This window comes from Dryas octopetala, chromosome 8, assembly GCF_963921425.1.
Source record: "Dryas octopetala chromosome 8, drDryOcto1.1, whole genome shotgun sequence".
NCBI lineage: Eukaryota > Viridiplantae > Streptophyta > Magnoliopsida > Rosales > Rosaceae > Dryas > Dryas octopetala.
The window spans coordinates 5,622,421-5,634,784 of NC_141373.1; the positions used below are offsets into that span (position 1 = coordinate 5,622,421).

Below are 12,364 nucleotides of genomic sequence, written 5' to 3' on the forward strand. Positions count from 1 at the left end.
ATTGCATAAAATCTCACATGTAAATCATTTGGGAGATTCAAATCTAAAGAATCTGAACGCAGTGGCCTAAAAAACATGTTACAAATTATCAAAATTGAATGGATATATTGTATCACTTGTTCTCTCCCTCTTACCTCCCCACAAAGTAACAAATCATCAAACTTTTACCTCTCAGCATTAGGTAATTAAACATCTTCTTCCATCTGGCCAGCTAACTGTTCCAAAACTGAGTACATTTCTTTTTTCATGGGATGCAACCGATCTGCTACAGTGAAAACATGCACTCCATTTTCAATTTCTATCCAACTGATGGCTCGCTCCTTCTTCACATGTCTCACATTCATGAGCTTTCTCACCTTCGCTACCAACTCCCATCTACCATGTTCGGCATATATACTTGAAAGTAGTACATAGGCAGCAGGAGACTGAGGCTCCAACTCAATAAGGTGTTCAGCCACTTTTATTCCCAGCTCTGTCTTTCCATGAATACTACAAACACCGAGTAATGCATTCCAAACTTGATCGCCAGCTTTACATGGCATGTTCTCAAGCTGGTTTATTAACTCATCAAAACATCCGGCTCGACCTAATAGATCAAATAAGCATGCATAATGCTCTTGATCAGGAACAATGCCATGATTAGCAGTCATGGACTTGAAAAACCTAAGCCCTTCCTGCACTAGACCAGAATGACTACAGGCATTGAGAATGACAACAAAGGTAGTCCTATCTGGCTTCATTCCTGATCTGACCATGTCCTCAAGCATCTGCATTGCCTCTATACCGTGACCATGCTGTGCTAAGGCAGATATCATTGTGTTCCATAACACAGTGTCCTGTTTATCACCCATGAGCTCAAATACCTGCCTTCCAGCCCCCAAATTTCCGCATTTTGAATACATGTCAATAAGAGAGCTCACAACAATTGTGTTGGGTCTAAAGTTACTTCGTACCAAAGAGGCATGAATTTGTTTACCATGCCTAAGTGAAGCTATACTAGCACAAGCACAAAGACAACTACTAAAGGTAAACTGATCAGGCCTAACTCGAAATGACATCATCTCGGTAAACAATGTAAGGGCTTCATGCCCCAAACCATTTCTAGCATAGCCGGAAATCAAAGCTGTCCATGATACAGGGTTCTTCTCCGGCATCTGATTGAACAATTCACTAGCTGATTCCATATCACCCCATTTGGCATACCCCGAAACCAATGTAGTCCAAGCAAGAACATCCTTCACAGGCATGTCATCGAACAATCTCCTCGCATCTCCCATCTCTGCGCACTTGGCATAAGCATCAACAACCGAACTCGAAAGCACCACATTGGACAAAAACCCGGCAACCAAAACCTGCCCATGAACTTGCCTAGTAAGCTCCAATTCCTTCAACTTCACACATACGGTCAAAACACCCGCAAAACTAAACTCATTGTAACCAATCGACAACCTCCTTAACTCTCTATAAAACCTCAATGCCTCATCACAAAACCCACTCTGGGCATAACCAATCACCATGGTGTTCCACGACACGACGTCCCTCTCCGGCATTTTATCAAACAAGCTCCTCGCATCCTTCAACTTCCTCATCTTAGCATACCCAGAAAGCATATTGTTCCAAGAGTACAAATTCCTAACAGACATTTTATCAAACACCTTGCGCGCCTCCACGTCATCAGCGCATTTAAAGTACATACAAATCAAATGGTTAGCTAAGAACGTACAGGGGCGTTTGAACCCAGTGAGCCTCAAATGGGTGTGAACCCATTTGCCTTCTCTGAGAGACCTGGTGGCTCCACACTGTTCCAGGAGGTAAGCGAGAGTTTTGGTGGGTAAGCGAATACCCTTTTGGACTAAGAGGTCGAGGGACGAGAGGGCTTGTGTGAGTTGGCCTTGAGAGCAGAGATTGAGTATAGATTGGACGAGGCAGGGAAGGCGTTTCTTAGGCTTGGTGAGAGTGAGAGTTGGAGTGGAAGAGAAAGAGGGCATTGCAGAGTGAAACCATGAGATGAGAGAGTTGTGTTGAAGTCTTCATCTATGGTGGGTTGGTGGTGGCGATGGTGATGGTTATCGATCTTGCGTGTCCGGCTCCGGCGAACATAGCCGGTAGTGATGGAGTGACAATGTGGGCCTCGCACACTGATCCAACTGATGTTTTGATGCGTACCATGTAGTTGGGTGGGCCTTACCCACTCAACCTTTTTTTTTTTTTGGGAAAAAAGTAGACTCCACAATTTTTTTTTTTGGTCAAATGAAACTCCACAATTGGCTCTTCTAATATATGGCTTTAAGGTATAGGCGAAATTAGAGGTGGCAATTCCTCTTAGTTTGTTCGTGTTCATATCGTATTCGGTTAGATATTAGTTCATTTCAATTTGATTTGTTTAATGGTTTTTTTTTTTCACATTTATCATGCAGACTATGGGTCATGTGCTTAATAAATTTATTTATTTATTTGCATGTAAAAATTTAGATAAAAATGTATAAATTTACAGTTCATTGTAACTTACTCTTTTAACATCAGATTAATTAAGAGAGATTTAGAATTCAATTCATTTTATGTGTCTTTCTTAGACTAAGACTAGCAGTGATTTAGAGTTTTTAATTAAGTCATTTTATTCTTTTTCTTTGACGGCTTTATGTTAAGTTTTAACTCCAAGATTTTGGACTCTACCCAAAATCTCGGAATTCAAACCTAACATACAGCCTCTACAAAACCCACTCTACACCCTAGAAGAGGAAATACCCTTCAAATTAGGGAAAGACTTTATTATGAATTAAAAGGATTTTATTATAAATTAAAAGAACTTTATTATAAATTAAAAGGATTTTCTTATAAATTATTATAAATTAAAAAGATTTTCTTATAAATTTTAAAACACTTCCGGTTTTCATCTAAAAACTATTTTTCTAAAGCACCTAAGCCTAATTATCTCTTAAATTAATAAGTAGCATTAAAGATTCTAAATTTATATATCAAATAATGTATCAGTGTTTTATTTATTCGGACTCACTTTAATACTCATTTATTTTTCAACAATACTTACACATATAATGATGCATCTTTTTAGAATCCACTAGCACTATTATAAACTGATATGGTACTAATATAATTAAAAATCAACAGTCATTTTGTTTAACAATTTAATGTCACAACTTGAATTACTTCATTTTACCAAATGTATATCACTAGCGAGTAGTCAATCTCATTGTTTCATCATGCCATCGATCAATTGATTTTGACTTTCTATTTAATAAAAAAAAAGGGTATTATCTCATGCAAGCAATTTCGTGTTTGCACAGAATATATGATGTTGCAATTTTGAGTGATGAGTCACAACTTCCAACCCACATGTCAATGACTCAATAGCTTGCTTATGTCAAGTCATATATTTGATGTTGGAATTTTTGTTTCTTTACAAATTACAATTTATATTGACATTTCAAATCCCCAAAAAGCCAAGGCTTTAGTAAGCATATATATCTTGTAAACGAAAAGCCGTATAACCCTTGGCCGAAAAAAAAAAAAAAAAAAAAAAAAGCCGTATAACAACAAAAAACGAAAAGGATATGAATTTGAGTTCTTCTTTCAAAGTAGCATGATGAAACTAATGAATTGAAATTGAAAATGACTAAATAAAAGACACCTCTCTTTCTTGACCTAATTACAAGGATGGAGCTTTGTAATATGGGATTCTAAAAAAATAAATAAAACAAAAGACACCTCATTTTCTTTAATTTTTAAACGAAACTCATCAAACAATAAGAATAAAAATATCACCTTAGGGGATAGAGGGTAGAAGATAACTACATTTTGTATTATTTACTATTGCTATTGATTATTAAAAGAACTTTAAATTTATCAAAAATTATGAAAAAAATAGAAGAAGCTCAAGTTAATCTAGTTTCTCAATGTTATTAGCGTTGGTCTTAGGAGTGAAGCTTGTTATGTTTGACAGCATAAAATTATCCTTTTTATTGACCCATTAACAAGACAGCTCAGACTTAGGTTATTTACATTATTAAGGACTCATTTGGGATTGTTGTTGGACACTCAAAAATTTTTATGGATGAAAATTTTAGAGGATTTAGTTTAGTATTGCTGTGAAAAAAAAAATAATTGTGAAATAAAACAGTTATGAAGTAAAGTCAGCTGTAAAGTAAAGTAGTTGAGTGTTTAATAAACTATGTTTTTAAAAGTGTTGTGTGTGCAAAAAACAGTATTATGATATTTGGTAAATTTTAATACTGTGACTGCTTATAATTACTAATATAGACATAATATATAAAATGTTTTTGATTTATTTATTTGGTAAAAAACAAGCCTTTTACTTTAAAATTATATTAACATTAAAATTACTAAAAATAAAATAATCAAATAAGTGTGGATTACGTAAGTCTCGGCAACCATCGAAAGGAAACACCTTCAAAAGTATACAATTTTCAACATAAATATATGATTGGGGAGACTTTTAGATAAGTTTTTCTATGTTTGGCAAGTGGAAAAATCTTTTCCCCCAATACAATTTTTATTAGAAAATTAGGATTAAATATCAAATTTCAATAATTTTTTGGTATAGCATGAAAACCATATAATATTTCAATTGAACTACCAAATTTAAATGTAGTTTTTTAGACTAGGTCACAAATATGTTGGCCTATTTGATTTGAGCCTTTTCCATTTGATATTTTTATCATTTGGCCCACATATGATGGGTATTAGTTAAAATTTATAAAGTTTTAACAAAATTGCCATTGAGGTTTTTATATTATTTTGAAAATATACTAATGTAGTCTCAACTTCATATTTAGTTGTGACTGCATGACACTCACAATTTTAAATTTACTTGTGACTGAATGATAGTCACATCTAAGTTGTGAGACAGTTACAATTAAGTTGTGACTTAATTGAGTTTTTTTTAGAGAAATTATATTACAATATAGTATAAATAGAGGTTAAAACAATATTTTTGCTTAAAATAATCATAGTATAGTGATGTGAGTTGTCTCTTTTAATTTACCAAGACAGTCACAGTTAAGTTGTGACTGGATTGATTTTTTTTTTTTAATACAATATAGTATAAATTAATGCAATATTTGTGATGTAATTTATTTTTATTTTTTTATTATAGTGATATGTGATGTAATATTTGTAAATTATAATACCTTTTACTTTATTATTTTGTTTGACTTTTCAACTAGTACCTAATCTAAAATGCTATTTAATTTTAGTACCTAAATTAAAAAATTATTAAAATTTAATAGTTAAAATTAATGAACCTATTTTTTATTAGAAGATCCACCTACCCAAGCAAAGAGTAACCAAGAAAATAAAGCCACATTGAAAAAAAGAAAAGAAAAGGAAACCAAGAAAAAAATAATACTCGTGCTGAAAATGTGCAACATGCTTGGAAATGGTGCGCGCTACACACCATAAAATTCACCAAACTTTTCTAAATCAACCACGTGGTCATCACGTGACAACATTGAGCAAAAATGGGCAAGCAAAACAAGCACCCCACCATGATGACCAATCAATCATCACAACCATCCAAATCAGACGGATAGTAGAGGTCACGTGACTCCTAAGCTGAAGAGCCACCCACACGATCCGCACGTATGGGAAGCCGAAAAGCCAACAGCCAAACAGGAAACCCTTTTTCCAGTTAAATGTCCACGTCAGCACGATTGGCGTCTTGCACGATGATACCGATGCAAAAATCTCCACCGTCGGATGAAAACCCAGAGCGATTCTGGACCATCGATGGGACTCTTATCCTGAATTACTCCATGCTGCGAAGCCAAGTAGTATCTATTTGATATCGAATAACACGAAGTGTAAAGAGAGATCCTCCAAACCTCAGTCTTTTCTCAATCTGAGCGCGACCAAAGGCAGAGCCTGTCCGTCTCTGTGAGGCCCAGAAAACCAGGTATGCTTGCGCTTCTGTTTTATTTATTTGTTTATTCTCGTATCGGGTTATGCTTATTCATTTTCGCAAAACCCTAATTAATCCATGCCAGGATCTGAGGCGTTTCGTTGTAGTTATTGTTTTGGTCAATCATTGATGAATACATAGTGGAAATGTTAATGGTGTTGATTGTATGGGGTTTCTAGTCGGAATTTTGTGATTTTTAATGAAATTTGGTATTGGGGTTTTGTTTTGATTGGTATATTTGGGGTCTGTTATGGGTTATATGATGGTTGAAATGGTTGTTTTCTTTTAATCCTCGCTCTTTTGGATAATTGGGTTTTTCTGGGTTTTGGTGAATCTAGGGTTTTGAAGCTGCATTTTGAGGACTTGGTATGGAAAATGGTAATGAAATTGTTGGTGGGTTTCACGCTGGAGAGAATAAGAGCGTGGAAGTTGAGAGGGTTGCAGAGGGGTCTAATGGACTCAAGGATGATTTAGAAGAAGAGGTTTTTGAGGAGGCAATAGGGACACAAGAACTTTCGCAGGAGCAGGGAACCAAAGGTGATTTGGTGGATGCTGCTGCTGTTGGTGGAGAAAGAAAGGCTGGGACGGTTGGTGCTTTGGGTTTGGCGGCTGTTGTTGAGAGTCCTCGTGCTGGACATGAGGTTTTCGAAGAGGCAATTGAGGTTCCTGATGAGGATGAGAAGTCCAAGGAGAAAGAGAAGGAGGTAGTTGTCAATGTTGAAGAGCAGTTGGAAAATTTGGTGGGGGTTGTCAAAGGTGAAGAGCAGATGGAAAATTTGGTGGGTGGGAACAGTGTTGATGGGGCTTCAGCGGCTGGAGGAGTTGATGAGGTAGAGACTGTAAAGGAAGCCGTGACCAGTGAGTCAAATGGATTGACGGATGATGGGTTGGTGGGTAGCCAGGAAGATGGGTTAAAAGATATTTCTGAGGTTGGTGTTGGTGGAGAAATAGCAGTTATGACAATTGGGGATGACGTGGATGTAAAGTCTGTAGTTATTGAGAATGTGAATTCTGAAAATGACGATTTTCAATCAAATGGATTGACGGATGATGGGTTGGTGGGTAGCCGAGAAGATTGGGTGAGAGAAGTTTCTGAGATTGGTGCAGGTGGAGAGATACCAGTTTTGACAGATGGGGATGAAGTTGATGTAAAGCCTGATGTAGTTCTTGTGAATGAGAAGTCTGAGAAGGATGATTTTGATAATTCAATCTCGGAGGTAGTGCCTACAGATGAAAAATTAGATAATGAAGGTGCTGATCTTGATTCGCCTCAAGTAACGGAATTTAATAAGGAAATTCAGAAGGAAGCTGATAATGGTCAGGAATTAGAGGAGAATACCTTGAGCATAGAGAATCAAGGTGACAAGACTGTGAAGCAGGTAAATGCTTCAGATGGCCTTTCTTTGAACCTTCAAGATGATAAGGATGTGGAATTGCATGATAGAAACATGGATACAGTGCATAAGGAATGCGATAGTAGTGAATCAAAAGATGCTACACTTAGTGTTGAAGCAAGGAAGGAGGATAATAATATTGAAGAACTGATAGACACTTTGACTACTTCAGATGCAGAGCATCAAGATTACAGGAATGGGGAAGTGAACGACTCTGCCACTGGGATGGGTTCAGAGCTTCATGAGAAAACATCTGAACTAAAAGGCATTTCATCTGATCAACATAGGTCTGGGGAGGACGGGGTGAAAGAGTTTTATGAAATTGGTGCTGGTGGGGAAATAGCAGTTTTGACAGATGGGGATGAGGTTGATGTAAAGCCCAATGCAGTTCTTGAAAATGAGAAGCCCGATATAAAGCCAGTGGGGACTGTGATATCAGAGATGGAAAGCTCAGCTTTTTCTAAAAGGTCTGCAACTGAGCAGACAGAGCAGGTTCAGGTTGGTGCCACTGATTTGAGAGCAGAGAGTAACAAGGGTGATCAAGCTCAGCAAGCTGATGAGATTGCTCATAAAATTTGCAACAATGGTGCTGTTCCTGATGATCCTGATAAGAAAGAAAACATTCAGGTAGAGAAGGGAAGCACTAAAGTGAGTAGAGAACAAGAGATTCAGCCTGCACAGGTGCATGCTTCTTCATCTGGAAATTCTACAAACCCCACTCCCCTTCCTGCTCGTCCAGCTGGCCTTGGGCGTGCTGCCCCACTCTTGGAACCTGCACCTAGGGTGGTACAGCAGCCTCGGGTAAATGGTACAGTATCTCATATGCAAAACCAGCAAATTGAGGACCCCGTGAATGGAGAGGCCGAGGAGTCTGATGAGACTCGTGAAAAACTTCAGATGATAAGAGTGAAATTTTTGCGTCTTGCACATAGGCTTGGGCAGACTCCCCATAATGTTGTTGTGGCTCAGGTTTTGTACAGACTGGGGTTAGCTGAGCAGCTGCGTGGAAGAAATGGGGGTCGTGTTGGTGCCTTTAGTTTTGACCGTGCAAGTGCCATGGCGGAGCAGCTTGAGGCATCTGGGAATGAACCCCTTGATTTCTCTTGTACAATTATGGTTCTTGGAAAGACAGGCGTTGGTAAAAGTGCAACCATCAATTCTATATTTGATGAAGTGAAGTTCAGCACTGATGCTTTTCAGATGGGGACAAAGAAGGTTCAGGATGTTGTGGGTACTGTGCAAGGGATTAAGGTACGGGTCATTGACACACCTGGCCTTCTACCTTCCTGGTCAGACCAGCGTCAGAATGAGAAGATTCTCCTCACTGTTAAGCGCTTCATCAAGAAAACACCTCCAGATATTGTATTGTATCTTGATAGGTTGGACATGCAGAGCAGGGATTTCAGTGATATGCCACTCTTGCGCACCATCACTGACATTTTTGGGGCATCTATATGGTTCAATGCAATTGTGGTTCTGACTCATGCTGCATCAGCTCCACCTGACGGCCCAAATGGCACTGCTTCTAGTTATGACATGTTTGTCACTCAGCGGTCTCATGTTGTCCAGCAAGCCATTCGTCAGGCAGCCGGGGATATGCGCCTCATGAATCCTGTTTCATTAGTGGAGAACCACTCTGCTTGCAGAACTAATAGGGCTGGGCAGAGAGTCTTGCCAAATGGTCAGGTCTGGAAACCTCATTTGTTATTGCTCTCTTTTGCATCCAAGATTCTGGCTGAAGCAAATGCACTATTGAAGTTGCAAGATAGTCCACCTGGAAAACCTTTTGCAACTCGATCTAGGGCACCTCCTTTACCTTTCCTTCTTTCATCTCTCCTTCAGTCAAGACCACAATTGAAACTTCCCGAGGAGCAGTTTGGTGATGATGACAGTCTAGATGATGATCTGGATGAATCTTCAGATTCTGACGACGAATCAGAATTTGATGAATTGCCCCCATTTAAACGTTTGACAAAGGCCCAGGTGGAAAAACTCTCTAAATCTCAGAAAAAAGCATATTTTGACGAGTTAGAGTATAGAGAAAAGCTTTTCATGAAGAAACAGTTGAAGGAGGAGAAAAGGCGACGTAGGTTGATGAAAAAAGTGGCGGCTGCAGTAAAGGATCTGCCAAGTGATTTTGGCGAAAATGTAGAAGAAGAAAGTGCTGGTGCAGCATCTGTACCTGTTCCCATGCCAGATTTGGCCTTACCTGCTTCCTTTGACTCTGATAATCCCACTCACCGTTATCGATATCTAGATTCCTCGAACCAGTGGCTTGTTAGACCTGTTCTAGAAACTCATGGTTGGGATCATGATGTTGGTTATGAGGGCATAAATGCAGAAAGATTGTTTGTTGTTAAAGACAAAATTCCCTTGTCTTTTTCCAGCCAGGTTACCAAGGACAAGAAGGATGCCAATGTCCAAATGGAAATAGCTAGTTCAATAAAGCATGGGGAAGGGAAAGCAACTTCATTAGGATTTGATATGCAGACTGTTGGAAAGGACTTGGCTTATACTCTACGAGGTGACACAAGGTTCAGTAATTTTAGGAAGAATAAGGCAACTGCTGGTCTCTCAGTTACTCTCTTGGGTGATGCTTTATCAGCTGGGATGAAAGTTGAAGACAAATTTATTGCTAATAAACGGTTCCGGTTGGTAATGACTGGTGGTGCAATGACTGCTCGTGGTGATATTGCTTATGGTGGTAGTTTGGAGGCCCAGTTGAGAGACAAAGATCATCCTCTCGGTCGTTCACTATCAACTCTTGGGCTTTCTGTCATGGATTGGCATGGAGATCTTGCCATTGGATGTAATATACAGTCTCAGATTCCAGTTGGACGACATACAAACCTGATTGCTCGTGCCAATTTAAATAATAGGGGAGCAGGACAACTCAGCATGCGCTTAAATAGCTCAGAACAGCTTCAAATAGCTCTGATCGGCCTCATTCCACTGCTCAGAAAGTTTTTCACTTTTCCTCAACAGTTGCAGTTTGGACAATGATGAAAATTAGAGTAATAATAGTTATGCTGCAGCAGCCTTGCGGTAATAGGTCGGCATCAAGAGTGAGTGAGGAGGTCATCTTGTGATGGTCATCACCACAAGTGTGTGGTTCTAAGCTGCTGGTTTCAACTCATTTCAATATGGAAGTGTTTCATTGATCATAGTGATTTTAGCTTCATAATTAGATACTGGCTGTTGGTAAATTTTGTTCCTGTTAAGGTACTGGACCCAGTGTTACTTCTTCTATAAGGCCTTTGTCTTAAATTGTCTGTATGGGTGTGAAAATTCATTTATATTGCCATAGTGGTAATTGCTTGGCCTCTTTTCCATTCTCAATGCTTATTTATGTACCAATGTTTCCTCATCTCGTAAGGAGAGCCATCACCAGGATGATGGCAAATAACGATGCTATGTTTTGCTTGAGATGTAGTATATGCTGTTTTCCTTTTCTTATAATTCTGTAATGCAATCTTGACAGCATGTGCCTTTTTTGGAGCATATTTCAGAATTGTGCATCTAACCTTTTTTGGGGAATCTGGCTAGTTCCTTTTTTTTTTTTTTTTTTTTTTTCAGATTTTTAAGAATTGTTTCCACTGCCGATTGTTTTAGTGATTAGAACTGGAGGAAAATAACTTGCCTGCCCCTGTGACCCTAGCCCAATGATAAGGTCACAGGGGCAGACTCGTGTAACGGATGTGAGAGAAAAAGAGCTGAAGGAGAGGAGAGAGAGAAAAAGGGAGAGAGAAAAAAAAAAAGAAGAGGAGAGAGATAGAGAGGGGGATACCAGCTGTGGTATCCCCGTTTCAAGTAAGTTCTTCTCGAACTGGAGTGAAGGATTATCCCTAGTTTTCATTTCTGCCATAGGTTCACTCTGAACTTCAGTTATAGTTTTATTCTAAATCTCATTTATTTACTTTTTTAAAAATAAGATATGAAAACGTGTATTGTCACATTATTTAGTTGGCGGGCATAACATTTATTAGTTTGTTAGTTTGTAAACGTGTATTAAAATAAAGTTGGCGGGCATAACATTTATTAGTTTGTCATCACTTTACAACTCATAAAGGCTTGGCGCATGCCGCGCATTGGAATAAAGAAATGAAAATTAGATCACTAAATCCAATGAAAAATTCCAATGGTCTCCATCAAAAGCTATAGAAGTTCAATTCTGTAACATATTAAATTGCAACAAAACAGAAAGAGTGCGAAAACAAATAGAAAATTAAGCATGATCTACGCATTTCTCATTTAATAATATAATGTATAACAGCAACATTATATTCAACAATAGCAACACTAGAATTAAAGAAATGTGTCTTGGCCATCGCAAATCCATGTGCCAATCGGAAAACACCAGTTCCGCTGATGACCGGCAACTCTCGGACATCACGGTTCACTGCATTCCGCCCCAAAATGGTGAGGCTGCTACCATTGTGCTTGCCGCTGGTGAAAATGAAGTTCACAGCCATAAGTAGACTCCACTCCTCTTGAGAGGCTTGCCCATAGAGCCCCTGGGCCCGACCCAATAACCTGGACGTGGGCTCGGGTCCCTGGGTTAGTGGGTCATCAAAGATGCTTACTTGTCCGAAGGAGGTGGATGATTTGAAGCTCTTGGGTGGTTGGGCTATAACCACTGAGTTCTGGTTTGGACCCGAAACATTGTCATGAAAGTAGAAATGGAGCCGGGTCAGCTTCCGTTTTGCATGATGGAGCTTCTGAAACCAGTGGTCAATCTCTTTGGGTCCTTCAATGGTGCTACGCACCATTGGCATGGTCAACACTATGAACAAAAGCTTTAGAATTGGACCAACAACCTTTCCCATCTCTCTCTCTCTCTCTCTCTCTCTCTCTCAATGAACCAAACTTGAGGGCTAGGAGGCATTTTATAGTGGAACTGTGAAAGCATCACCATTAATTTTTCTGTTTTTATCTGTTTCCAATTGGTAACCATTTCTTGTTTTTTCTTGGTAACCATTATCTTCAATAAAAAATTTACATTTTTTATTTCTCCTTTTAATGCTTACTTTGGTTT

At 38.6% G+C, this 12,364-nt stretch overlaps 2 protein-coding genes and 1 pseudogene across 2 annotated transcripts; 1 reads left to right on the forward strand and 2 right to left on the reverse strand.

Moving 5' to 3' along the window:
• Positions 1–2,146, reverse strand: LOC147276430 (Pentatricopeptide repeat (PPR-like) superfamily protein). The gene has a single exon (XM_086254970.1). The coding sequence runs from the start codon at positions 1,986–1,988 to the stop codon at positions 186–188; it is 1,803 nt and encodes a 600-aa protein (XP_086111096.1). The 5' UTR covers positions 1,989–2,146; the 3' UTR covers positions 1–185.
• Positions 2,147–5,815: 3,669 nt separating this feature from the next.
• Positions 5,816–10,755, forward strand: TOC120 (translocon outer complex protein 120). Its single transcript, XM_086254546.1, has 2 exons — positions 5,816–5,929; positions 6,274–10,755. The coding sequence occupies exon 2, from the start codon at positions 6,304–6,306 to the stop codon at positions 10,330–10,332; it is 4,029 nt and encodes a 1,342-aa protein (XP_086110672.1). The 5' UTR covers positions 5,816–5,929; positions 6,274–6,303; the 3' UTR covers positions 10,333–10,755.
• Positions 10,756–11,547: 792 nt separating this feature from the next.
• LOC147276432 (dirigent protein 22 pseudogene) lies at positions 11,548–12,160 on the reverse strand (annotated as a pseudogene).
• Positions 12,161–12,364: the final 204 nt, after the last annotated feature.

Coding starts and splice junctions, on each gene's coding strand:
- LOC147276430 (XM_086254970.1), bottom strand. CDS start 1,988: ATGCCCTCTTTCTCTTCCACTCCAACTCTCACTCTCACCAAGCCTAAG.
- TOC120 (XM_086254546.1), top strand. CDS start 6,304: ATGGAAAATGGTAATGAAATTGTTGGTGGGTTTCACGCTGGAGAGAAT.